The sequence below is a fragment of the Pseudorca crassidens genome, chromosome 7 (genome assembly GCF_039906515.1).
Source record: "Pseudorca crassidens isolate mPseCra1 chromosome 7, mPseCra1.hap1, whole genome shotgun sequence".
Lineage (NCBI taxonomy): Eukaryota > Metazoa > Chordata > Mammalia > Artiodactyla > Delphinidae > Pseudorca > Pseudorca crassidens.
Genome location: NC_090302.1, coordinates 92,410,771 through 92,438,130, shown reverse-complemented (window position 1 = coordinate 92,438,130; position 27,360 = coordinate 92,410,771). Strand labels below are relative to the sequence as shown.

The 27,360-nt window shown below is 37.6% G+C and overlaps 1 protein-coding gene and 1 long non-coding RNA gene across 2 annotated transcripts in view; one reads left to right on the top strand and one right to left on the bottom strand.

The window, feature by feature from the left end:
• Positions 1 to 2,415, top strand: part of LOC137228404 (spermatogenesis-associated protein 31A3-like) — a 49,783-nt gene extending 47,368 nt beyond the window's left edge. The window contains 2 exon segments of the mRNA XM_067745492.1: positions 145 to 586; positions 2,303 to 2,415. Coding sequence (XP_067601593.1) covers positions 145 to 586; positions 2,303 to 2,415 — 555 coding nt within the window.
• A 1,154-nt stretch (positions 2,416 to 3,569) lies between these two features.
• LOC137227114 (uncharacterized) lies at positions 3,570 to 23,256 on the bottom strand. The gene is made up of 3 exons (XR_010944702.1): positions 21,400 to 23,256; positions 8,461 to 8,544; positions 3,570 to 7,277 (listed from the first exon to the last, which is right to left on the bottom strand). It is a non-coding gene; the product is annotated as an uncharacterized lncRNA (long non-coding RNA).
• Between the last annotated feature and the right edge of the window lie 4,104 nt (positions 23,257 to 27,360).

The following is a 27,360-nucleotide window of genomic DNA, read 5'->3' as shown; positions in this document are numbered from 1 at the left end:
TGTTGGGAGCAAATGTCTCCAGTTCATGCCAGAGAAGAAACATAGCCCTCCAGAAAGCCTCTTCAGAAAAAGGATGAGGCTATTTTTAAAGTGGATTTTCCCCAATAAAAACTCAATGGTCGAGATGCTCTGCAAAAATTCAAGCCCATATCAGCCACTGCCCAGAGTCACAGATCAGTCAAAAGCAGATCAATCTTGAAGAGTGAGACTGCTGAGGGTCAGGCACTCATGACAGCTGTTGGACAGATCCTAGAAGAAAAAATAGCAATTCACCATGGACTTCGTGCCACAAAGTTAAATGAACACAAACAGGAATTCCAAGCCCCAGTATGTGGGTGTTTCTGCTACCATAGGCTTACCTCCTACCCAGAGCAAGGGAGAATGATGGGTTATATAGCCTGCAGTCATCAAGCCACCTCCAAGGGCCAGAGTTGTTCTATCAGGGAAAGGGAAGTCAGACACCAACATAGTTTGAAAAGTGTAAGATTCGACGATGAGCAGCTGGGCCTAATGTGCCTCCCATCCTCGCCCTCCAAGAAGAGTCTGTTTCCAGTTAGTACCTGTCAGTATGGGCCAAGGATTCCAGGTACCCCAGCCCGCCATCAACACTGTCCAAGGCATTGTCATCTTTGGGGAGGTGTCTTGCCTGGTCAACAGTAAAATCCTTCTTTAGTCTTCCCTTTAGTAGGAAAACATGTCTCCAAGTAAAAATTCAGTCCATGTAGAGAAAATGATTTTCTCATTAGCACATCCAACATATTTAATGTTCCCCGATACATATATATATATTTTTTTCTTTCTTTCTCATAAGAGCATAGTGTAATGGCTGCTGTCTGTGCTGTGCACTTTGTCTTCTAGAAGGGAGGGGCATGGAGGGAGGTTGACAGTAGCATCACAAGCTTGCTCCTTGTCTCGTGTCCCTTCATTGCACCTTATAATACTGTCATTACACAAACCAAAGCTACTCTAACAATGAGATGGGAAAAACCTATGAAGCCCACACCCAAGGATCTGGTTCAACCAGTCTTTCTCCTTCTTCTCTGCTACTTTGAACTTTATGCAACTGTAGTGGATAGGTTTACACGATAGGGCCGGACATTCCCATTCAGGCTCCAGGAAGTGTCAGAGCCAAGTGGATGGAAGTTTGGGGAGAATAGAGTATGGGCTCTGAGTTCAGAAGCAGGAGAAATCTTGCCCCTGGATCTCTTGGTAGGCAATATACAACATCTGCTCTTAAGAGCTCCTTCTCTCTCTGATTAAGGCTGGGATTGAGATATGCCCTATGAACCCCTTTTAGCTTAGCCATAAAAAAATGTACAGCATCACCCTCCCCCACCTCTGTTTTTCCTACACTTTAGAGCAGCAGCAAGGATGGCATTTCGAGCTCTGTGTGTGTAGGTGGGGGGAGTATCAGGGAGGCTGCTGAGGGCTGTGTTGAGCCCAGTCCCATATAAATGAATGGCTATGTTCATGGGTCACCTACCTTCCACTCTATGTTAACCCCAGAGAAGGAGTTTTGGATGAATGGAATAGGGGTGTGACTGTGTGTAGTAACTATCTGATGGTCAAACACTGTGAATTTAGGGTGGGATGTAGGTGTAGAAAAAACATTGGATCCAAGGAAGGAGGCAAAGTGGTACCATATTCCCATAAATGTGCAGTGAAAGAGCAGCCCCCTGACATACAGCCACCATCTAAAGGCCTAAAGGGGAGGAAAAGTTAAGGGTCCAGTAGCTCATCATAGCCCCACCCCAGGGTCTCTACCCTATTCCAACTCTAAGATCACAGACCTAGAGAAACCACCTTTAGGTCAAAACAGAAGGTCAAACTTATAGAAGTAAAGCAAATCAGGGAAGGTTAATCTCTTAATACTATATTTAATAAGCTTACACATCATCACCTCTTGACTTTTAGAAAGGATAACTTAGCAATAGGTGTAAAAGCCAGGACTAGGGAACGTGGGATGTGACTCCTAGTCTGGTGACCTTCACATAAACACATGGCCCAAGGACTGCTCCAGGGGAAGAGGTGGGGACTGGCTTGTGATTGTGTAGTAAGCCTTGCCTGTCTCCCAGTCCTTGATCACCCCAGAGGCTGGCAGGTGAAGAAACAATCAGACAGGATTTGTGGTGGTGTGGAGGTGACCTGTGCAAAATGGATGGGGCAGGGTGCAATCCAGGAGTGTTCCACTGATCTGTTTCTAGCACAGCTTTTCTTGTCTCCTGACCCCCATCCATATGGAAAAGCAGGGAGATGAGGAAGAATTTCTCTAGAGTGATTTGGCACTTTCTGCCATGTGCAGGGCGCATGGTGGACACAGCTCCAGGTGGTGTCTTTCCCATTGTGGAGATTTCTGTTCCAGCTGATGCCCCTGATCCAGATGACAACAGAAATGGACACCATCCCCCATACTAGTCAGGCCCCTCAACATGTGGAAATGCTGGGACCTGGGGTGGAGGGGGCAGAGTGAGCACAGGACTGCTGACACCCCTGGTTTCTCCCTGGAGCCAGGCCCTACCTCTGGGCCCCAATTCCCAAGGCAGCCTCCAGAATGGGCAGAGCAGTGAGAGTGGAGCCAGGACTTGTGGGAGGGGTCGGTACCCAGAGGAAAGAGTTGACAGGGCTGTGACCTGAGCCTGGCTGCTGCTGGGTCCTCTCAGGGACACCCAGAAGTGAGTTCTGGGAATATGGGGAAGTTGGACTTGGACCCCCCTGACTCCTGCTGGGAGAAGTGCCACAGACAGGTGATGCTGATGGAACAATAAGAAAACAGAAAGAAGCAAGTCCCTTTGTACTTCTCTTGCTGCTCCGTCTTCCATAAGGTACAGTAAGACAAGAAATAGAGAGACCAAAAGAAAAAAGAAATGGAGAGACCCAGAGACAATACACAAAGACTTCACAGACACACCTCTAAAGAGAGACTTCTCACACAAACACCTTTCTCAGAGATCACATACTGAGACCTCACACAGGGAGGGACCTCATGTTGCCTCACAGACCCTCAGACAGAAACCTAGCACAGATTTAACAGATTTCCCAGAGATACCTTCCAAAGGGACCTCATACAGAGGCTTCACACAGAGATCTCACCCAGAGACAACACACAGAGACTTGGTACAAAGACCACACAGAGACTTGGCACAAAGACCACACAGAGACTTGGCACAAAGACCTCACAGAGACCTCACATCTATTCTTCAGTATCCATTGACAAGTCTTTCTTAGTGAATATGAAACCACTTAGCAAACTGGCAGCATGATAAATATATTATCAGTTGTGCCCCTCTGATATCCACCAGACACTCATTGTCAGCATTACTCTAAATGGGGAAATGTTTGAGAAGTTTTGTTCTTTTGTAAGGTCATTGCCTCTGAACAAAAGAATTATACATTCTACAAGTAGATTTGCAAATTTCATTCTTAGGTGTTCATTAGCTTGAAAATCACAAATTATATTTTTTTATTTATATTTGTTTTAGAAGAATGAAGAAAATAATGTTTATTTCTTAGAAATGCATGTAGTACTCTATTTTTTTATTTTTAAAAATTTTTATTGGAGTATAGTTGATTTACAAATTTGTGTTAGTTTCAGGTGTACAGCAAAGTGAGCCAGTTATACATATACATATATCCACTTTTTTTAAAGATTCTTTTCCCATATAGGCCATTACAGAGTATTGAGTAGAGTTCCCCGTGCTATACAGTAGGTTATTATTAATTATTTTATATATAGTAGTGTGTATATGTCAATCCCAATCTCCCAATTTATCCCTCCCCCCCTTATCCCCTGGTAACCATAAGTTTTCATTTGTACCCTTTTTTTAGGAGAATCACAAATTTTAAACACAACTAAAACACTGTCAGTCTCCAGTGAGAGAAAATATTTGTCCAGTTTTAGTTATCATCCAGTCAAATGGTATCTGGCACATTTTTTACTTTATTGGGGACAAAGCTTAAACTTGAGACAGCTTACTTGTTTCCTTTGGAAACATAAGAAAAACCTGCAACAAAAACCTGCAACCTGAAATAAACCAAGAAAGAAGCATCGGGACTCACATTCACTTCCCAGAGGACTGCGTAACTAGCACATTATTTTGCACATAATAGCTTGCATCAGGTTTGTGGGGTTTGCTTTATTTTTTAACCGGCCAATAATCATGTGAGGATTTTTCACAAGTCAAATTTCTGGTTTTAAATTTTACATTCTGGCAAAATTATGCTTCTGAATATTATTTTATTTCTTAAAATATAGTAATGCCCTAAAATGATATTACACAATCATAACATTCAGCTAACATACTTAAAAAGATGGGCTATTAAGGATTCATTCTTAAATAATTCTATGAAATTCACATTTTCTAAGATATGCAGTTAGGATCCATTTTATATTCATTACAGTGTTAACACATTGCTTTAAAAATTTTTGAAAGATTATAAAATATATGACTTAGCCTATGTTTGACATTATACATGTTACCTCATAAAATTACTGAGGGAAGCATATCTTAATATCTGAATTGAAGGTAGTGTACACTTAATCTACATTTGGCTTATAACAATGAATAATGAAAGGCTTTCATTTATTATATGTCCCACACTTTCCAAAGGATACACTTCTAAAAGACTACTGATTTCTCACTGCTAATTAGCAACCTATTGTCCTTGCCTTGGTAAAATCTATTTTAATGACAGCTGGTTAAGTCTCCCAGATTATCCATTGGTATTACAGCATCACAGTCTTTTAAGAGGAGCAGGGCTGACATGAGGACTCTTTGGGCTTATTTCTACAAGAAATTTAGTTTTTCTATTCTCCTAATTAAAAAATGTATAATTATTAATTTTTCACTTTACTCCCTTATGTCATTGAATCAGAAAACAATGGAATATGGTCATGTATGTCATCTAATACTCTATCAGATCACTTTTTTTTAATAGTGCAGCTTACGCAGGTAAGTTTACTGATCAGAACAAAATGGAATCAATTAGGAAAAAGTTCATACAGGAAAATATCCTTTTCAAAGTTGACTATTTTAACACAGTTAAATAAGTGATTATTTTTTAATCCTTTGAGTTAAAGTTGTTCAGGGTGGCCAAGAAAGTCTGGAAACATGAAAAATGTCCATAAAAGCACTTTATTACTATAATATGTTTAATGTGTTGCTCCTCGTTATTAATTCACAGTTCATTAAGTTGGACAAAATTACAATGAACAATGTGCATTAAAGCAAAATTCCCATCAATCATTTTCCATCTGTCATACACTGTGTCAGATGATTTGTGTGTCTAATTTTCATGGAAAAACTTGTACCTTTACTCCAGAATAAGAAATCAAGGGGGATCAATCTATTAAAAAGATATTAATATTCCCAGACTCTGTGGCCTTCAGTATTTTCTTTTTAAGAAGATTCACCTAGTGCAAATCTTATAAATATTTTTACCATTTAATATGCCCAGACAAAATGGATACAAAAATTAGATAAAAGAGAAAACAACAAAAACAGATCCCCTTTGTTTTCAAAACATTTGATGTTTACATCAAAATATTTTGCTGAAAATGAAGTGATTTTTAATCTATAGTTAAAAGACACTCTATAATGATATTTAGAACATATTACAGATCTGAATTTTTACAAATAGATTTTTATTTAAAACAGGTCTCACACTGATATCAATAAACCAGGCACTCTAGAACAAAATGTGGAGAGATGGCAATTATGTGATGACTTCTTAATACTCCAAGGGAAAAAGATTTTTTCCAAAGTAGTCCAATATTAACCCTTAAGATCTGCTCCCCTTGATAGGTTTCAATATTATTTTGTTTCATACACATTTACTTTATAATTAACTCCTACAGGAGGACATTTCTGGAAATGTTCCCAGATATGTACAGCCACACTTTCTGTCATGACCACACCATGGAAAAAGTAGGGAACATCCAGAACCTGACAATCCAGGGGTTTCATAATTACCCCTTTGAAGTCAGTCAGAATCATAATCATTCCCAGAACAGGGTCGGTCTTTATATATGTGCCCCTAGACATGCAGATTGTAACATTACCCACCCAAAGGCAAGTTGTCTTCCTTACTCAGGTTTGCAGGGGTGCCAACTCACTGTGGTAGCTAGAAGAGTCCGTTGCCCCCACCCTGGACCTGCATTCTGTACTCTCCACAGACACACTGTACTACAGATATACAAGTGGTGCTGATGAAACGTCCAGAAAGCTATAAAATGATGCATGCCAGGCACGGTAGATGAGGATTTAGAAAATGCTAACATCTTTTCTAGGAAATAAAGGTGACATACCTCTCTGGCTTTAAGCATTTTTGTGCATTAGCTGGCCCCCTGGATCTGGGAAAAAGCATCTGATTTTAAAGTTTCTCAGCCTCATTCTCTGCAGTGAAATCTGAAGCTCTTCCTTCCTTCTCAGAGTCCAGAAGCTGGAATTGATACAGTGTGCTCTCTGTGATTTCAGTCTCTACCATTTGTTTCCAATGACCACTTCAACTCAGATATCTCTCAATTCAGGGATCACTCCTAAACTTCAGGAAGAAGGTCACTGCCCTTTTTATTCCCACCACAATGTTATGCTAGTAACCCTTTACAGTGTCAATAAATTTATTTTGTAGAATGTGCTCCTTGGACTCCACCTGCTAAATCTGTTTTTTGGGCAAATCATTTATTACTTAGCTATACAAATTTTATAAAATCATATTTCATAAAATTGTATTTTATAAAATGTTATTTTCTTATTTGATAAAATTGGTAAATCTCGGGATTTAGGCTTAATTATTATTTTTTAAAATAGTACTCATTTTGCCAATTTTTCTCTTTTTACATATATCAGAAAATATGTTAAGAACTCAACTGTGAAGATATCACTATTTTTTTTTTCACTTTTTGTACTTAACTTTTATAACAAACCTTTATTATTGCACAGGAAACAAGAAAGTTTGTTCCTTGGAAAACATCAGTCTTAAGAACGTACTAAGTTAAAGCTTAGCATGTCAGATCTGTGAGTAACCTTGTCTTTCTTTAAATTTTTTTTTATTTTTTTGCTGTACGTGGGCCTCTCACTGTTGTGGCCTCTCCTGTTGCAGAGCACAGGCTCCGGACGCGCAGGCTCAGCAGCCATGGCTCACGGGCCCAGCCACTCCGCAGCATGTGGGATCTTCCAGGACCGGGACACGAACCCGTGTCCCCTGCATCGGCAGGCGGACCCTCAACCACTGCACCACCAGGGAAGCCCAACCTTGTCTTTTTATTCGTGATGTTTTTTCTGAATTGGTCAAAAAAAAAAAAAAAAAAAAAAAAAAGCCTTAAGAGCTTAGGAACAGAAGCAAACTGAGAATTAAAATCCAAATCATTCAAATGAAGTTTGTCAGAACAGTTTGTGCGTGGAGAGGACAGCTTCTAGGCACTTCAGAGAAACCAGCAGGGCAGAATTGAGAATAGCCAGCACCTTACAGGGCTTCTCACAGAAATGCTTTAATGCAGAGAGGTGACTAGATTTCACAGGGAGACCAGGGAGAGGATGCAGAGATAATTAAATCACATTCAAGCACCTGTTCACCTGGGAGGTAAATTCCTTCATAGTGTGGTCAGATGCTGTTTAGGGGGACACTGGTGCAGGGGAGGTGTTGGGAGGATGAACTCTTTTCTGAGTGATTTTGCAAGTGTGAAAATTCATCCAACAGAGATGCTAGAAAAATTTGCTCCTAGTAGCGAGCATCCAACATGATATTTTGGGACAAAAATGTGTATTTGGAAGAATTTTTCACAAAAGGTCAGTGATGGGAGGAAAAGATTCATATGGGCCTGGCTAGTAATATTCTTCCTTCACAATTTTCTTGTGGGTTCCTGAGGCCTCTTGTGACTGCTTGGAGACCTGGTCCCCAAGCAATGGTCCTCTTTGTCATACTCAGGGTAACCCAGGAAGTTGCTTGTCTGAAGCAGAAAAGGTTCTCCTTTCCACTCATGTCCTCTTGCTGACCAGATGAACACATGGCATCATCTACAGCTGAGAGGTGTTTGTTAACTAGCTTTGTTTCATAGGACACAGCTCATATATACTCTACAGTAATGTTTATCACCGTCTTTTATAATCTCAAGGTAAGAAGTAATCAGTGTTAAAATCATTCTACTGGAATAACAAAGCACATGATTTTTTTTTCCCTAATAGTGATTGTATTTGTTTGCTAGGGCTGCCATAACAAAATACCACACTGGCTACTAGGTGGCTTAAACAACAAAAATATATTTTCTCCAAGTTCTAGAGGCTAGAAGTCCAAGATCAAGTTATCAAGTTTAGTTTCTTTGAGGTCTCTCTCCTTTGATGGCTACCTTCTCGCTGTGTCCTCACATGGTTGCCCCTTAGTCTGTGCATGTCTGTGTTCTAATATTCCCCCCTTATAAAGATACAAGTCATATTGGATTAGAGTCCATCCATATGATCATTTTACCTTAATTTTCTCTTCCAAAGCAGTATTTCCAAGTAGAAGTTAAGCTTACTGTACAAGCAATCAGGTATTTAATAAGAGGCATTGCTATGGAGACAAAAAAAACAATGGTTAATAATTGAGGCAAATTTCATACCAGTTTTTGAGTTCTGAGGGTAGACAGTTGAGAAGATCTCTAAATGTCAGGGTTAAAGCATCTTTTGTAGTTTGAATGTCCATGATGATGTCATCAGATGTTCAGGTAAACTTTCTGAGTGGTTCATATAGCAACAAGAACGAAGAAGATTGTCTAAACATGAGCTGCTGGGATTTCTCTGAAGTTTATATTAAGATATCTACCTTCAGTATGCAGGACTTCAGAAAAAAAGGCAGTTTTAGTTTCAATGATTCCAAGTCAAAGGGGTGGGAGAAAATTTGGAAACACTAGTTTGGAGAGATGTAGTCAGGTAGTGGAGGAAACTAGAAAAATTCAGGATACAGTCCAGTTTTCAGGTAATTAACAAAACATCAAGGAAAATTAATAGCACTAGAATCTAATATCCACAATACGTATTTTGGTTTCTATTGAAAGATAATTTTTCTCTCTAAAATCACCCTCATTTCTATCAAAGATAGCCAAATTAAGACAAATTTGTTTGCAAAATAAGTCTAGATTCAATAAACTTCGTCTTGTTATTTATATAAGTATAGCAAGGATTGTGACTGACCATATAGGCTTATTTTTTATTTTTAGTTTTTGCTTTTATTAAGAGAATTTATTGCCTCTCTCTCCTCCCAATAGCTCAAACATAAAGAAGAAACATCAGAGGAAGACAGACAAATGGCTCTTTGAGTTTGTCCTTCTTAGCATTGGTGAAGGAAGAGGCAGCTTTCTCAAAGTTTTTATCTGCTTAATTGGATGTAGTGGAGAAAGGGAACAAGGAAAGTCAGAGGATAAGTGAACAGGCTCTGCACCTACCAAGGATGTGTTATCCTACTAATCGTCCCAGTAGGAATATTCCATTCATGTTCTTTGATCTGATCCTTGCATTGGAAGATACTTCTTTTTTTAATCTTTTTTTAATTTAAATTTTATTTTATATTGAAGTATAGTTGATTTACAATGTTGAATTAGTTTCAGGTGTACAGCAAAATGATTCAGTTATACATATATATATATCCATTCTTTTTCAGATTCTTTTGCCATATAGGTTATTACAGAATATTGAGTCGAGTTCCCTTTGCTATACAGTAGGGTCTTGTTGATTATCTATTTTATATATAGTAGTGTGTATATGTGAACCCAAATTCCTAATTTATCCTTCCCTATACCTTTTCCCTTTAGTAACCATGTTTGTTTTTTAAGTCTGTGAGTCTGTTTCTCTTTTGTAATTAAGTTCATTTGTATCATTTTTTTAGATTCCACAGATAAGTGATATCATATGATATTTGTCTTTCTCTGAATTATTTCACTTAGTATGATAATCTCTAGGTCAATTCATGTTGCTGCAAATGGCATTATTTCATTCATTTTTATGGCTGAGTAATATTCCATTGTATATATGTACCACATCTTCTTTATCCATTCATCTGTCAATGGACATTTAAGTTGCTTTCATGTCCTGGTTATTGTGAATAGTGCTGCACTGAACACTGGGGTGCATGTATCTTTTTGAAGTATAATTTTCTCCAGATACATGCGTAGGAGTGGGATTGCTGGATCATATGGTAGTTCTATTTTTAGTTTTTGAAGGAATCCCATAATATTCTCCATAGTGGTTGAACCAATTTATATTCCCACCAACAGTGTAGGAGGGCTCCTTTTCTCCACACCCTCTCCAACATTTTTGTAGTCTACAGTTTGTAGACTTTTTGATGATGGTTATTCTGACTGGTGTGAGGTGATACCTCATTGTTGTTTTGATTTGCATTTCTCTAATAATTAGTGATGTTAAGCAGATTTTCATGTGCTTTTTGCCCATCTGTATGTATTCTTTGGAGAAATGTCTATTTAGATCTTCTGTCCATTTTTTGATTGGGTTGTTTGCTTTTTTTGATATTGAGCTGCATGAGCTATTTATATACTTTGGAGATTATTCCACTGTCAGTCTCATCATTTGCAAATATTTTCTCCCATTCTGTAGGTTGTCTTTTTGTTTTGTTTATGGTTTCCTTTGCTGTGCAAAAGCTTTTAAGTTTTATTAGGTCCCATTTGTTTATTTTAGTTTTTGTTTTCTTTCCTCTAGGAGGTGGATCTAAAAAGATATTGCTGCTGTGAAAGAGTGTTCTGCCTGGATTTTCCTCTAAGAATTTTATAATATCCAGTCTTACATTTAAATCTTTAATGCATTTTGAGTTTATTTTTGTCTATGGTGTTAGAAACTTGTTCTAATTTCATTTTTTTACATGTAGCTGTCCAGTTTCCCCAGCACCACTTATTGAAGAGACTGTCTTTTCTCTATTGTATATTCCTGCTCCTTTGTCATAGATTAATTGACCATAGTTGTGTGGGTTTGTTTCTGGGCTTTCTATTCTGTTCCACTGATCTATATTTCTGTTTTTGTGCAAGTACCATACTGATTACTGTAGCTTTGTAATATAGTCTGAAGACAGTGAGCCTGATTCCTCCAGCTCCATTTTGCTTTCATAGTATGCTTTGGCTATTTGGGGGTTTGTGTTTCTATACAAATTTTAAAATCTTCTGTTCTAGTTCTGTGAAAAATGCCATTGGTGGGGGCTTCCCTGGCGGTCCAGTGGTTGGGACTTTGCCTTCCAATGAGGGGGATGCGGGTTCGATCCTTGGTCAGGGAGTTGGGATCCCACATGCCATGCAGCCAAAAAAAAAAACAAACAAACAAAAACATAAAACAGAAGCAATATTGTAACAAATTCAATAAAGACTAAAAATGGTCCACATCAAAAAAATCTAAAAAAAAAAAATTCCACTGGTAATTTAATAGGGATTGCATTGAATCTGTAGATTGCCTTGAGTAGTACAGTCATTTTGACAATGTTGATTCTTCCCATCCAAGCACATGGTATATCTCTCCATCTGTTTGTGTCACCTTCAATTTCTTTCATCAGCATCTTAGAGTTTTCAGAGTACAGGTCTTTTGTCTCCTTAGGTAGATTTATTCATAGGTATTTTTTTCTTTTTGATGTGATTGTAAATGGGATTCCTTCCATAATTTCTCTTTCTGATCTTTTGTTTTTAGTGTATAGGAATGAAAGAGATTTCTGCATATTAATTTTGTAATCTGCGACTTTACTGAATTCATTGATGTGGTGTATCACACTGATTGATATGTGGATATTGAAAAACCCTTGCATCCCTGGGATAAATCCCACTTGATCATGGTGTCTGATCCTTTTAATGTGTTGTTGGATTCACTTTGCTAGTATTTTGTAAAGGATTTTTGAGTCTATGTTCATCAGTGATATTGACTTATTTTTTCTTTTTTTGTAGTACCTTTGTTTGGTTTTGGTATCAGGGTTATTATGGCCTCATAGGATGAGTTTGGGAGTGTTTCTTCTTCTGAAATTTTATGGAATAGTTTCAGAAGAACAGGTGTTTAGTATTCTCTAAATGCTTGATAGAATTCACCTGTGAAGCCATCTGATCTTGGACTTGTTTTTTGGGAGTTTCTTTTTTTTTTCTTAATAAATTTTTTAAAATAAATTTATTTATTTTATTTTTGGCTGCATTGGGTGTTTGTTGCTGTATGTAGGCTTTCTTTTTTTAGTTGCAGCGAGTGGGGGCTACTCTTCATTGTGGTGCATGGGCTTCTCATTGTGGTGGCTTCTCTTGTTGCAGAGCATGGGATCTAGGCACGCAAGCTTCAGTAGTTGTGGCATGCAGGCTCAGCAGCTGTGGCTCATAGGCTCTAGAGAGCAGGCTTAGTAGTTGTGACCCACGGGCTTAGTTGCTCTGTGACATGTGGGATCTTCCTGGACCGGGGTTTGAACCCGTGTCCCCTGCCTTGGCAGGTGGTTTCTTAACAACTGCGCCACCAGGGATGCCCTGTTGGAGTTTCTTAATCACAGTTTCAATTTCAGGACTTGTGATTGGTCTGTTCATATTTTCTATTTCTTCCTGGTTCACTCTTCAAAGGTTGTACCTTTCTAAGAATTTGTCCATTTCTTCTAGGTTGTGCATTTTACAGGCATATAGTTTCTTGTAGTAGTCTCTTATGAGCTTCTGTATTTCTGTGGTGTCCATTGTAACTTCTTTTTTATTTCTAATTTTATTGATGTGAGCTCTCCCCATTTTTTTCTTGATGATGCTGACTAATGGTTTATCAATTTTGTTTATCTTTTCAAAGAACCAGCTTCTAGTTTCATTGATCTTTCCTACTGTTTTCTTTGTCTCTCATTTATTTCTGCTCTGATCTATATGATTTCTTTCCTTCTACTAAATTTGGGTTTTGTTTGTTCTCCTTTCTCTAGTTGCTTTACATATAAGGTTAGGTTGTTTATTTGACATTTTTCTTGTTTCCTGAGGTAAGATTTTATCACTATAAACTTCCCTCTTAGAAATGCTTTTGCTGCATCCCATAGGTTTTGGATCTTCATGGTTTTGTTTTCATTTGTAGGTATTTTTTACTTTTTGCTTTGATTTCTTCAGTGATACATTGGTTGCTTACAGTATATTGTTTAGCCTTCATGTATTTGTGTTTTTTACAGTTTTTTTCTTGTAGTTGATTTCTAACCTCATAGCATTGTGTTTGGAATAGGTGCTTCATATGATTTCAATTTTCTTAAATTTACCAAGGCTCACTTTGTGGCCCAGCATGTGATCCATCCTGGAGAATGTTTCATGCGCACTTGAGAATAATGTGTATACTGCTGCTTTCAGATGGAATGCTCTATAAATATCAATTAAGTCCTTCTGGTCTAATGTGTCATTCAAGGCCTGTGTTTTATTTTGTTTTTTTAACAAGGCCTGTGTTTTCATATTGATTTTCTGTCTGGATGATTTGTCCATTGATGAAAGTGGGGTGTTAATGTCCCCCAATACTATTGTATTACTGTCAATTTCTCCTTTTATGGCTATTAGTATTTGCCTTATATATTAAAGCTTTCTTATGTTGGGTGAATATATATTTACAATTGTTGTATCTTCTCCTTGGATTGATTCCTTGATCATTATGCAATGTCCTTCTTGGTCCTTGTTACAATCTTTAATTTAGAGTCTATTTTGTCTGATATGACTATTGCTACTCTGGCTTTCCTTTGATTTCCATTTGTATGGAATACCTTTCTTTTACCCTCTCACTTTCAGTCTGTGTGGGTGTCTTGATCTAAAGTGAGTTTCTAGTAGGCAGCATATATATGGTTCTTGCTTTTGTATCTATTCAGCCAGTCTATGTCTTTTTTTTTTTTTTTTTTTTGCGGTACACAGGCCTCTCACCAATGTGGCCTCTCCTGCTGCGGAGCAACAGGCTCCGGACACGCAGGCCCAGCAACCATGGCCCACGGGCACAGCCACTCCGCGGCACACGGGATCCTCCCAGACCGGGGCACGAACCTGCGTCCCCTGCATCGGCAGGTGGACTCCCAACCACTGCACCACCAGGGAAGCCCCAGTCTATGTGTTTTGGTTGGAGCATTTAGTCTATTTACTTTTAACGTAATTATCAATATGTATGTTCCTCTTGTCATTTTGTTAATTGTTTTGGGTTTGTTTTTGTAGCCTTTTTTCTTCCCTTCCTCTTTTTTCTCTTCCCTTGTGGTTTGATGACCATCTTTAGTGTTGCATTTGGGTTGCTTTTTCTTTGTGTATCTATTGTAGTTTTCTGGTTTGCATTTCCCATGAGGTTTTGATATAGCAGTGTGTATATATATATATATATATATATATATATATATGAGAAGTTGTTTTAAGTTGCTGGTCTCTTAATTTCAAATGCATTTCCAATATCCTGCATTTGTACTCTCCTCTTCTCATGATTGCTTGTTTTGATATCATATTTGTGAGTGGATGATTTCCTACCTTTACTGTATGTTTGCCTTTAATGGTGAGCTTTCCCATTCATAATTTTCTTTTTCTCTAGTTGTGGCATTTTCTTTTCCATCTAGAGAAGTTCCTTTAGCATTTGTTGTAAAGTTGGTTTGATGGTGCTGAATTCTCTTAGCTTTTGTTTATCTATAAAGCTTTTGATTTCTCTGTCAGGTCTGAATAAGAGCCTTGCTGGGTACAGTATTCTTGGTCGTAGGTTTTAGCCTTTCATCACTGTAAATATATTGGGCCACTCCCTTCTGGCCTGCAGAGTTTCTGCTGAAAAAATCAGCTGATAACCTTGCAGGGGTTTCCTTGTATGTTATTTGTTGTTTTTCTCTTGTTGCTTTTAATGTTTTCTTTGTCTTTAATTTTTGTCAATTTGATTAATGTGTGTTGGCATGTTCCTCCTTGGGTGTGTCCTGTATTTGACTCTCTGTGCTTCCTGGACTTGAGTGACTGTTTCTTTTCCATGTTAGGGAAGTTTTTGGCTATTATCTCTTCAAATATTTTTTCAGCCCCTCTGTCTCTCTCTTCTCCTTCTGGGACCCCTATAATGTGAATGTTGGCACATTTAATGTTGTCCCAGAGGTCTCTTAGACTGTCCACATTTGTTTTATTTTCTTTTCTGTATTCTGTTCTGAAGCAGTGATTTTCACCAATCTGTCTACCAGCTCACTTATTTATTCTTCTGCCTCATTTATTCTGCTATTGATTACTTCTATAGTATTTTTCATTTCATTTATTTTTTATCTCTCTTTGTTTTTTAAAACTTCTAGCTCTTTGTTAAAAATTTCATCTATGTTCTCGGTCTGTGCCTCCATTCTTTTTCCAGTTACTTGTATCATCTTTACTATCATTACTCTGAGTTCTTTTTCAGGAAGATTGCCTATCTCCACTTCACTTAGTTGTTCTTCTGGAGTTTGATGATGTTCCTTCATCTGGAACACATTTCTCTGCCTTCCATGTTTGTAGCCTCCTTTGCTCAGGCTGCAGGATCATGGCTCCTCTCACTTCTGGTGCCTGCCCCCTGATGGGTGAAGTTGGTCCAGGAGCTTGTGCAGTCTTCCTGGTGGTAGGGACTGGTGCCTGCCCACTGGTGGGTGGAGCTGGATCTTCTCCCTCTGGTGGGCAGGGCTGTGTCAAGTGGTGTGTTTGGAGGCGGCTGTGGGATCAGAATAACTTTAGGCAGTCTGTCTGCTCATGGGAGGGTCTGTGTTCCCACCCTGTTGGTTGTTTACCCTGAGGCAACTGGAGCGTGCAGGCTATTGGGTGATGCCTGGTCTCAGTGCCCAAATGGTGACCTCCAGGAGAGCTCACACCAAAAAATATTCCCTGGGTCCTCTGCCACCAGTGTCCTTGCCCCCCCAGTGAGCCACAGCCAACTTCTTCCTCCCCAGGAGACCCTCCAAGACCCTCAGGTAGGTCTGGCCCAGGCTCTTATGGAGTTACTGCTTTGCCCTGGGTCCCAGTACACATGAAAACTTGTGTGCACCCTCCAAAAGTGGAGTCTCTGTTTCCCCCAATCCTGTGGAGCTCCTGCCCTCAAGTCCCACTGGCCTTCAAGACCAAATGATCTGGAATCTCCTCCTCCCATTGCCATGTCCCCAGGTTGAGGAGCCTCACGTGTGTCTCAGAACTCTCACTCCTGTGGGAGAACCTCTGTGATATGATGATTATTTTCCACTTTCTGGGTCACCCGCCCAGCAAGTATGAGATTTGATTATATCACGAAAGCACCCCTCCTACCATCTAGTTGTAGCTTCTTCTTTGTCTTTGGATGTAGAATGTCTTTTTTGCATGTTCAAGTCTTTTTTGTTGATGGTTGTTCAGCAGTTAGTTGTGATTTGGGTGGTTTCATGAGAGGAGGTGAGCTCACGTTCTTCTATTCTGCCATCTTTGTCTCTACCCTCTCTCCTGAATGTCATTGTGAGGAGTTCTGGCTTCTTAAAATTCAATTTTGATTGAAATTCATGAAGGACTTCAGGCATTAACTTTGGTCAACCACTATCTCTGCAGAATATCTCCAGGGTTAGAGGGAAATCTCCCATATAGTCTCTTTTAAATCTGCTTTGCTGGAACTTTTTATAAGGAATCTCCAGATTAAACTTTTAATAGTCCCTTGAGGCTAAGAAACCAAGCCAATCATTTGACATCTATAGATTTGGGTGAATTCTTCTCCTCAATGTCTCCCAAATATTCTGAGGTTCTTGCATTTGCCAGGAAGTGACCTTCCTTACTCAGCTAGTAAGGCTGCTGGGAACTCTGTAAGCAAGGTACCACACTATTTTCCCAAGGGGCTTTATTGGCTCCATGAAGTCAACCTTAGTTTCTTAAAGCTGTTTGGTCAAACCTGAGTTTATGTATATCTCTCTCAAATATGACATTCCAGGCAAAACTTTAGTAATATAATCAATGTTTGCAATTATGTGCTATTATAAGGGGAACAGATTCTTATTGAACTTATGCAAATAACTATATTGCCAAGAAAATAAGAATGTTCACTGAAAGCTTCTGAATTCTGGAGGAATCGGGTAGGGAGAAAAAGACAAATGATTCGGTTTTGCTTACAAAGGTATAATTTACCAAATTGCTCTAAGCTTAAGAGAGAAAAACAAATTTCCCTAAATTTGGAGAAACAAAACTTAAAAAAAAACCAGCAATATTTCAAATTTAAAAATCATAGGGCTTCCCTGGTGGCGCAGTGGTTGAGAGTCCACCTGCTGATGCAGGGGACACAGGTTCCTGCCCTGGTGTGGGAAGATCCCACATGCCACAGAGCATCTAAGCCCATGCAGCACAACTACTGAGCCTGCACTCTAGAGCCCGTGAGCCACAACTACTGAAGCCCATGCACCTAGAGCCCGTGCTCCACAACAAGAGAAGCCACTGCAATGAGAAGCCCACGCACCACAATGAAGAGTAGCTGCCATTCGCCACAACTAGAGAAAGCCCACACATAGCAACAAAGACCCAATGCAGCCAAAAATAAATAAAATAAATGAATTTATTTTTAAAATCATAAATCATTATAACCATCTTCTTCAGTTTACTTAGTCCCATGTAATTAATTCTTGTTTTGTTTGATCTTTTGTTAGAAGTTTTATGAAACCATCAATTTCTCCATTAGGGTTTTGTAAATTCTTAGTTCAGTGGTATGATTTGAAATTCATCAGAAACTTGTGTTCTAGAATACTTGTTAGATCCTTTTCCATGAATTTCTCTGAAGATGAAACACATATTCAGGAAGCTTTTGTAAAAGCATCTGAGTAAAACCATTGTCTAAGTAATAAAAGACAAATATCCATTACTAAAAATTTGATTCATTCTAATGGAATTTACAAGAAAATTTATCTTTGTGACACAAAACATTTAAAATAATAACTAGAATTATGACTGATAACATTATACTAGGACATATCTAATTTTAGGAATTTCATATATTTTCTAGAACATTTATATTAATAACATTCACCCTTACAATATAACTTAGAGTTTATGATCATTTATTTAGCAATGCTTCCCATGTAAGTAACATACCAAATAAGCCTAATTAGTTTCATAGCTCTCTTTTCTAATAAGATAAAACAAATCTTTTAAGGTGTTCCAGGGGGCCTCTGGAAAACCTGAACGTTATTTCCAGGTCAATAAGACTTCATTTAGAATTTGATTTGGGGGAAAATCTACTTTTTCAAAAATAAAAATGTTTTAAAACGCTTTGTCAAATATGATCATATGTCACTGTGAATTAATATTATTTAGTTATCAATTTAATCAAAGTGACAAAGATTCATATGTAAATACAGATAGTTAAATAGTTGTACAAAGACTTAGTTCTTTTAAGATTGAAAGCACTCAGTTTTTCTTCAAAATAATCAAAGACTCATAAAGACAGAATGTACAATATTTGTTTTGCTAGACAGATTACATTAAATGTAAAAACAGTCTTTGTTTACAATTTCTCATTAAGAGCACACCAATAATTAAGAAAATTTTGCAAAAAGAGAGAAAAACAAATTTTAATTTTCTACCAGCGTACTGTGGATATTAAAACTCAATTACTTTATTAAATTCATTCCAATCTTAGTCAGACCTGACTACACATAAAATTCCTTTCTAAATATTCCTTTTTAACAAACCTCTTACAACTTTCTATGTCCATTTTGGTTTGTCCCTTTTTCTCTTTCCCATTTAGAAGTTACCAGCTTTAGGACAAAAATCACTTAACAAAGTTTTTACTTTAACAAAAACATCTCCATACCTTACACTTTTTCTTACCCCAAAACACATTCTAATTTCCTTATAATTCCTAGTAGCTTTAACCACATATATTATTTAGAATTCTTAATCCTTTGAAACTTTAATTTTTTTGTAAAGATAAAGTTAAAAATTATTAACTGTGTAAGTATTTTGTGGCTTGGCAAACTTATAAATACATTTCATAATTTCTAGAAACATATTCTACTTCATAGTACAAGCTTTTAATGAAGCACAAGACATGTTTACTAATAGAACCAAACATATTTAGTGTGTAATAAGAGGTCAAAAGTAGGTAAACTTAGACTCGTTCAGCAATTAATATTTCAATATTTTGTCTTAGTTGGAAATGATCTAGACATTCAATTCATTTAATTTAACTTAGCAAAACTCTAAGGGTAGAATTTATCAAAGACATTTAGAAAACTATTTAAGTTGACATAGCAAAAACAATTATTGCTAAAAAATGTTTATCTAAAAGAATTCTTATCTTATGTCTAATTAATTTGTTCTTAACAATCACTCAGATTACTCATGACAATTTCATAAGATGTTAAAGTAGTGTTAGCCATCATCTTAAATTATTATTATTATTACTTTTTTCTGAGAAATTTTGTAAAAGCGGTAACATGAGCTTATTTGACTTTTAGTAAAACTACATAGAATAAAGCTATTATACTTAATGCTGATAACTCTTAAGATACGTCTGTATTAATTAAACCATTAAACCTGAACTAGATTTTACTTACCAAAAATTATCTTAGATCATGTGAATTTGAAAAATATTTGTATTAGTTTTTGTTATATTTTTGAGAATTTTTATATTGCTTGTTGGAATAAATTAAATTTACTCACTCAGATAGCTACAGTCTTTTATTATTTATGGAGAAGACTTTTAAGTCTTCTTGCCCTTTAAATGTACTTGCCCTTGATAAACAATTTTAAGGAGACTGTGATTTAGAGTTTGAGCAAGAGAGGTTTTTTTAGTGGTTTTTGTTTAAAAAAAAAACCTCTTTCCTTTTTTTTCATTAAATTTTAGTTTCAGGTTCTAACAATTGAGCTAATCTGGGCTCAGTCTCAGGCAATGTGGCTGTGTTTACATTTCAAGGACATGGTAAGATTTATAACTTTAAGGGACAGAGAAAAAAATGTAAAATTTCCTCTATGAGTTTTGGAGTGTATTTTTCTATTATCATAAGTCTCGGGGTAATTATTATTTTTAAAACTTTTTCTTCTTAAGTACAGGACAATTTTGCTCCAATTATCCTCAACTTTTATAATATCTACAAGAATTTGAGAAGAATAGTTTTCAGGGTTGGTGAAGATAAATGGGCCTTGACTTGTTCCTAAGTTGCATTTCTGATTTTGTAGAGATTTGGAAGACAAAGATAATTGTTTCTATTAACTCTTGAATATTGGCTTCCAACTGATCTTTACCTAAGTATTTGCAGGAGGGCCTAAGGAATTGCTGAGGAGATGGGGCAATTTTTTTTTTCTTAAAAATGGGAATTCATGTTGAATCTTTACTAAGTCTAATTTCTGTTTTTTCACCTTAATAATGATTCCCTAAGGCTAGCTGTTATACATTATTTTTCCTTTCAATTTGATCCTTCCATAAATACCAATATGACAGCTGTTTATGATGAGAGCTCTCAAAAAGGTTATCTTTAAATACAGCAAATTTAGAGTATCCATCATCTGGACATTGAGGAGTAAGACCTTACATTAATTTCAAATAGTGACTCAAATCAGTAAGCATTTTTATGGAACGACCCAGAGGTAACTTTTCAGGCTTAGAATAAATCCCTACCATGGATGAAATAAGCATACTTTCAGATGGAGAGGGCACAGATGATATAGCCCCTATAATGTGAAAATTCATTTCCAAGGATAATCTAAGAAAGCAAAGGCCTTCATTGCACAGGCAGTAAGGGTGGTATAATGCAAACTGTGTCCCTGGTCTCTCCTGGGAATTTGAGGCACCTCTGATCTCAAACCTACTAATCTGTGACATCAGGCATATGCTACTGGAATGGGACTTTTCCAACACTAACAAGGCAGTGAAGGTTGAAAAAACAAAGACCCCTTATGGACTGGGTCCCCTTAGGACAAACTCCTCTGACAGCTGACACAACAAGACTAGAGTGTCCAGTTTATGACTTTGTGTCTCAGAACCCCAGTAAATTCAACTGGTTACCAGATGCACCCCAGTAAATACACCATCCAGATGGTGGAGACCAGAGAGAATATTCTCACTGGACAAAAAGCCAAACTCTCAGGACATAGAAAAATACAGAAGGAAAAATCTCATCCAGTTTTTATATAGAGGACTGACATCAAAGTTTGTCTTAATAGGCACTGGACTGGAGTGAACTGTTAACTCACCAGTCTGTGAGGCTGTCTCAAACATCAGGCTTATAGGGCCTATGCCTGTATTCTGCCCTATGGTTCTTTCTTCTTATGAAACATGACTCAGGAGACAGAGACAAAGGAAAACAGTGACTATCTCTGGGAGGAAAGGATTAAGAAAAACTGAGATGAGATTACTCATTTCCAAATAACAGATTTCCTATGTCACAAGGATCTTGCTCCATAAGTATTTTCTTCTGCTAATCTAAATTTAGAGATAGAGAAAAGGAGACTCTTAAACACTTTCCCTCCCACCAGACCTTACAGGCCTGGGAAGTTGTGGAGATAAGAAATTTTACCTTCTGCTGGCCTTTATCATGTGTCCTAGGATCTCTCAGCTGCAACAGTCTGTGGTGGGAAGCAGGGTTTAGCCAGCCTCCTGGTTGTCTTGTCAGCTGTTGAGGAGGAAGAAATGTCCCTGCCAACCTTCTTGAGTTAAAGAAATAACAAGGTTTATATGGTCTTCTTGACCCTGAATTCCCTATCTCTGGTGCCAATGATGTCTTTCTACCTCCCGGTACAGGGAGGGCACCATTCACATGAGATATTAATTTCCTGCTTTCATGGAGACAGATAGGAAGGTCAGTGTGTCTCTCTTGCATGCATCAGTCATTTCTTCAGTAACTTTAATTCAAAGTAATATTCCACTGAGGCAAATTTTGGAGCATCCTGCCCTGGGCACCAACAAAGTCAAATGGTTTAGAGAGAAAGCAAGTCTCTATGTCAGCAGTGACCTGTGCTCATGGTGATTGTTATTCCATCCCCACAATACCATTGGGCTGGGTGCTCAAGAAAAAGAGCTGTGAAAACATGGCTCCTGTCTCTTATAATTTATAGTACCAATGTTTCAAAGAAAAAAATTTATTTAGTGCCTCCTTTGTGCTAGACAATAATGCTGGTATATTTTCAAGATATACAAATAATAGAAAGAGACATGTATGGTACTTGAATTGTAGTGAGACATTAAAATTTTTCCCCCCAAAAGAATCTTTTTGTTTGTTTATACTTATAAGAAAAAAATATGTAGATTCATTTTGGATAAGATAATTTATGAAGTGATAAATCTAACCTGAGAAAGTAGAAAAGAACACAGTACACAGGCTCTGAACATTCTACTCACAGAAAATATTGTCCTGTTCTTTTGCAGTATGGACTTGTTCCCCTGTCCCTATGTCTGTCTCTTCCCCTCTCTGTTTCTGCCTCTCTTCTCTCTCTCCCTCTCTCACACATACACACATTCACTCCCCTACAAAAAAACCCATTGACTAAATGCTAATTGGCAGGCACTGTGCTCAAACTGAGGATACAGTGGTGAGTTAAAAAAAGAGATAATTTTTCCATCCTCGTCAAACTTATATTCCAAGATGGAGAAAGTGAATACTAATTAGTCACGCAACCATAATATTGCAACCACAACTAACAAGCATAACCACTGAGTTAAGCTAAGCAAGCCACTATTGTTAGCTTTCTCTCAACCCTCATTAGAGTGTGTTCCAGTTAAAGGCCTTGAGTAAGTCAATATTCTGTTGAGAAAATCCAGGAAAATTCTCAGTCTTCCACATCTGAAATTATGCAGTTTGGAATGTCAGGAACAAGAGTGAGGGGAAAGGTCATTCAGAACTGCAACTAACCAGTTTCTCTCTTTTTGACTGCTGCAATAACCTCCTAGTCTATCCTGTGTTTACTCCCATTCCTCTGGCCTGTTCACAGAGCTGCCAAAGTGGTCCCTTAAAATTTAAGCCTGATTGTGCCACTCTATACTCAAAATCATCCAGTGAATTCAATTTAATTACAATAAATCCAAAGTTCTCACCAAGGCCTCAAAGTCCTTTTTGATCTGTTCTCCCCTTCTCCCATGTCTCTCTTGGCCTCATTCCTACCACTCTCCCCCTTGTTTTCTGCAATCCAGCCAAACTTGCTTCTTTTCCAGCTTTTACTAAAACGCTACTTAGTAGACAAACAATTTAATTTAAATCAAGCAAAAAATTTAATAAGACCCTTAACCAAAGAAGATACATGAATGGTAAATAAGCAACTTTTTAAAATGTTCAGCATTATTAGTCATCAAAGAAAAATTAAAACCACAATGCAAATAATTTCACATCTACTAGAATGACTAAAATTAAAAAGATTGATAACATCAAATGTTAGTAAGGATGGAGAACAACCAGAAGTCTCATACATTCCTGAAGAAAATGTGAAATGATGTACTACTTTGGAAAACAGTTTGGCATTAATACAACCCCCTAATTTCACCCCCTAGGAATTTAAATGAGAAAAATATGTCCACATAAAATTTATACATGAACATTCATAGAAACAACTTTATTCATGATTGTGAAACTGAGTAGGATCCTGTGGGGCCTTCCCAGTGACAGACTCCCAGTGTTCCCTGCTTCTTGTTTGTAGAAAAAAGCTTTAGTCTCCTAGGCCTCCCTTGATTTCCAAAGAGCAGTTAATGATTATAGAACTGACAAAATTCAGAAACAAAGAAAAAGCAGTCAAGCAAGAAAAGTAACAATAGATTGAAAAACAGAGTGTTATCTATATCCCTTTCTCCTCAAGGGATATAGGTAACAGTCTGACACATATCCTTGATGTGGTGCTCCAAGGACAATGGTGCTTCAAGGACAAAGAACAACCCTCTCTAAAAAAGTGTCAGCATTACACCCCTTACCAGACTCTTAATTGCCCTCCCCACCATGTTGTGATGGTTATAAAATTCCTGATCCCAGCTGGGCGATGGGACCTGTTCCAAATAAGAAAAGGCATCTTCCCTGTTCCACTGCCACCCTGTAGAAGGAACGTATATGTGCCTCGACCAATTAGTAAATGAAATTTTCACCTTGGACCATTCCTTTGTTTTCTGGCTATAAAAACTGATCAATAGCACATGTTTGGGGTCCACTCTCCCAGACTACTAGGAAGTTAGCCTGCTGTTCTGATAGAGACACTTTCCTCTAATAAATTCTATCTTCTTTACATTCTGCCTTGTGTCTGGAAATTCTTTTCCAACCCACGTTTGGACCACAACACTTGAGCCTTTTTTGTAGACACTAAGGCTCTCCACCTGGTGGAGGATTTGACTACATGCTGATCATAAGAATGTAGGTCCCAGACTGGTTGGAACAAGAAGGCTGCTGATTAAGGTTCCCAAAACATCACCCTGTCATCTCTCCACCAACTAATCAAAAGAATGTCCATGAACTGAATTCACTCTGAGACCCTCACTCCTAATGTTGCCTGTAGAAACACTTGCCCAAAAGTCTTCAGAGAGTTTGGGTCTTTTGAGCATTAGCTGCTTGTTATCCTTGCTTGGCATCCTGCAAATAAACACTGTACTTTCCTTCACCACAACTGGTAGCAGTAGATTGGCTTTGCTCTGCATTGGGTGAGTGAATCTGTGTTTGGTTTGGCAATAATTTTGGCAACCATGAAGGGGCCACCATCCCTAGTGGGCATCTCAACCATAGCACACTGGCCCCTGACCAGTGGCAGCTCATGGATACTACTCAGCAGCTGCTTGAGCACCTTTGTCTCAGGGGTGGCCCTGAACACTTGCCACTGACCAGGCATCATTGGCCCATGGCACTTTTGATTTCTGTGGTAAAGGGAAAAAGACGCATGCTTTGCTGGTTGAGATTTCTCTAGTAAGTAGTGGAACTTGTGTGTGGGACCAGGGTATTCATTCTCTTAGCCATTTGGGTCTGTCAGTGGCTAAACTGTTAAGAGAAAAAAGTTTTCTTGGAATATTGATTTGCTTTTGATTACAGATTGTAAATTTTCTTTACCTTTTAAATAATCTGTTATAATTTGCTGTATTTGTTTTTAAAATCTTTCATTGTCACTTTGGTTAAATGGATAAGTATTTTTTCACAGTGATCTGTAATCCTATTTGACCAAGTGTTTTGAAACTTTTTAACATTTTGGATAAACTTCTCAAGGATAGAATCCTAACTGAAGTTATTTTGACCTCTAGATAGCTTTGGGATGTTTCAGAGGACCCCTAAGTCATCTCAAAGAGAGATATTAAACTAATTAGGATTATTTGGTAAGTTATAGGAGGCACTGTCAATTGATTGGAGATAAATGTATCTCCAACCTTCTTAGGTTATACATTTAGATTATACTAAATATCATTAATATAGATATTCTTATAAATTATATAAAATTTCTAAAATTTGAATATGTCAAATTTGTATTTTACAGCAGTAAACAATTTTTTTGTGTCAATTGCATTTTAACCAGATCTTTAACTGTGTCTTTTTAAGTCTTTTTATCATTCATAGATGTTTTTGCAAAAATGCTTCATCTTCAGGAAGACTCATACTAAAGACTTTCTGACAAGTGCAGGTTTCTGATAACTTTCAAATCATACTGTTGAATTGAGTAAGAAATTAAAGAATTCTAATGGAAATCCTTATGGTTTCATAAAGGTTAAGGCTGCAAACTGTAAACAGCTCAAATGTTCATCATCAAGTGAATGAGTAATTCATATCAGCAATAAAGGGGAATGCAATATTAGTATACACAACATGGATGAATCTCAAAACATGCTGAGTGAAAGAAAAGAGGAACAAAATACACACTGTTAGATTGTATTTATGTAAATTTGAGAATGGGAAAACTATAGTAATTGAAAGCAAATCATATCACTTTTGTAGGAAGGTGAGGAATGACCACAAAGGAGCCTAAGGAAACTTTCTGGGTAATGGAAATTTTGTATATTGTGGTAGTGATTACACAACTGTATATATTTGTCAAAATTTATCTAACTGTGCTATACACTTAACATGAGTGCTATTAGTTGTATGTAAATTATATCTCAATAAGGGTGATTTAAAAGAAATATATATTATGTATGACATATAAATATATGTTTACATATATTACATATATATCATGACAATAGAATAAAATATGTTCTTAGTGATTAAATTGCCATTTAGCCAACATCCAGAATGCCAAACATCCTTATTTTTTTTCTTGTTTTTCCTTTCTCTAACCTTTCAAAAAGCATCATTTTTAATAGTCACATCAACATTGCTGATTAGATTTTCAGTAATTTGAAAACACAGAAGACATTCCTTTTAAAAATATAAACAAAAGCTTCTTTCATCTGCTCTCTAGATCTTTTTATTCTTATGCCACATTCTTTACACCAGTTGATCAATTGAGTTAGGCACTCATTTACTTTTTCACAAATCTTTGTTGTGCTTCTGCTAGTTCTACATTAGGGACTATTAAGGAGGAAAACCACTGACACAAAATGGTTTCATTTGTGCTAAAGCCCAGGGTACCACGCATATATTTAATACTTAACCTACTTGCAATTTCGACCTTCACCAGAAATGTTATCTTAATTCTGAAATCTGGAATTTTCTGGTCAGCACCAATGTGGTAATCTATCACATGGGCCCTCTCCATCTCCCCCAACCCAAGAAGAAGAGGCAATCTGCATGATAAAACTCAATGCTTCCCTTCCCTACAAAGAGAAGATAGTACTAGTCCCAAATAACCTTTTTTTTTTTTGCTAATGACTTTCTTGCCCACGCTCCTTTCTATAAAAACCTTCCATTCTGTATAACTTCTCAAAGTGCCCTTCTATTTACTAGATGAGATGCTGCCCAATTCATAAAGCATCAAATAAGGCCAATCAGATTTTCAAATTTACTCAGTTGAATTTTGTTTTTTAACAAGACTTGACCTTAAACAAGATAAACATTGCCCCTGTTTTGATCTCAGGTGACCTCAGCCTGCAGCTGCTTGAAGCAGGATTTTGGTTCCTGGCCAGAGATTGAAGTCAGGCCGGGGCAGTGAAAGCACTAAATCCTAGCCACTAGACCACCAGGAACTAGTGGCCAGTGACAAGGTCTCAGCCTCTCTGCTGTGTAGAAATGAATTTCCACAGAGATGGAAAGTAGTGAAACAAGTAAAGTGTTTATTAGGAGGACAAAGAATACATGTGGATAGACACGTGGGCGGGCTCAGAGAGAGTTGTGCTCGCATGGTAGTTTGACTCACTTTTATGGGGAATTTTTTCCAGGTTTCCTTTGACCAATCATCTTGCTTTGCCTGGTTCTGAGTCCATATTTGGTATACCTCAGGATCCTCCCATGTTCGTGTGCATCTCTTAGCCAAGATGGGTTCTAGCGAAGAGGCCTATGGGTAGTTGACATCACTTACCATGGGGTGGTGCCCTCTCCCTTTTTGACCTCCAAGGAGCCCTTCTGCACATGTGTAGCTGGGAAGGTCTCCTT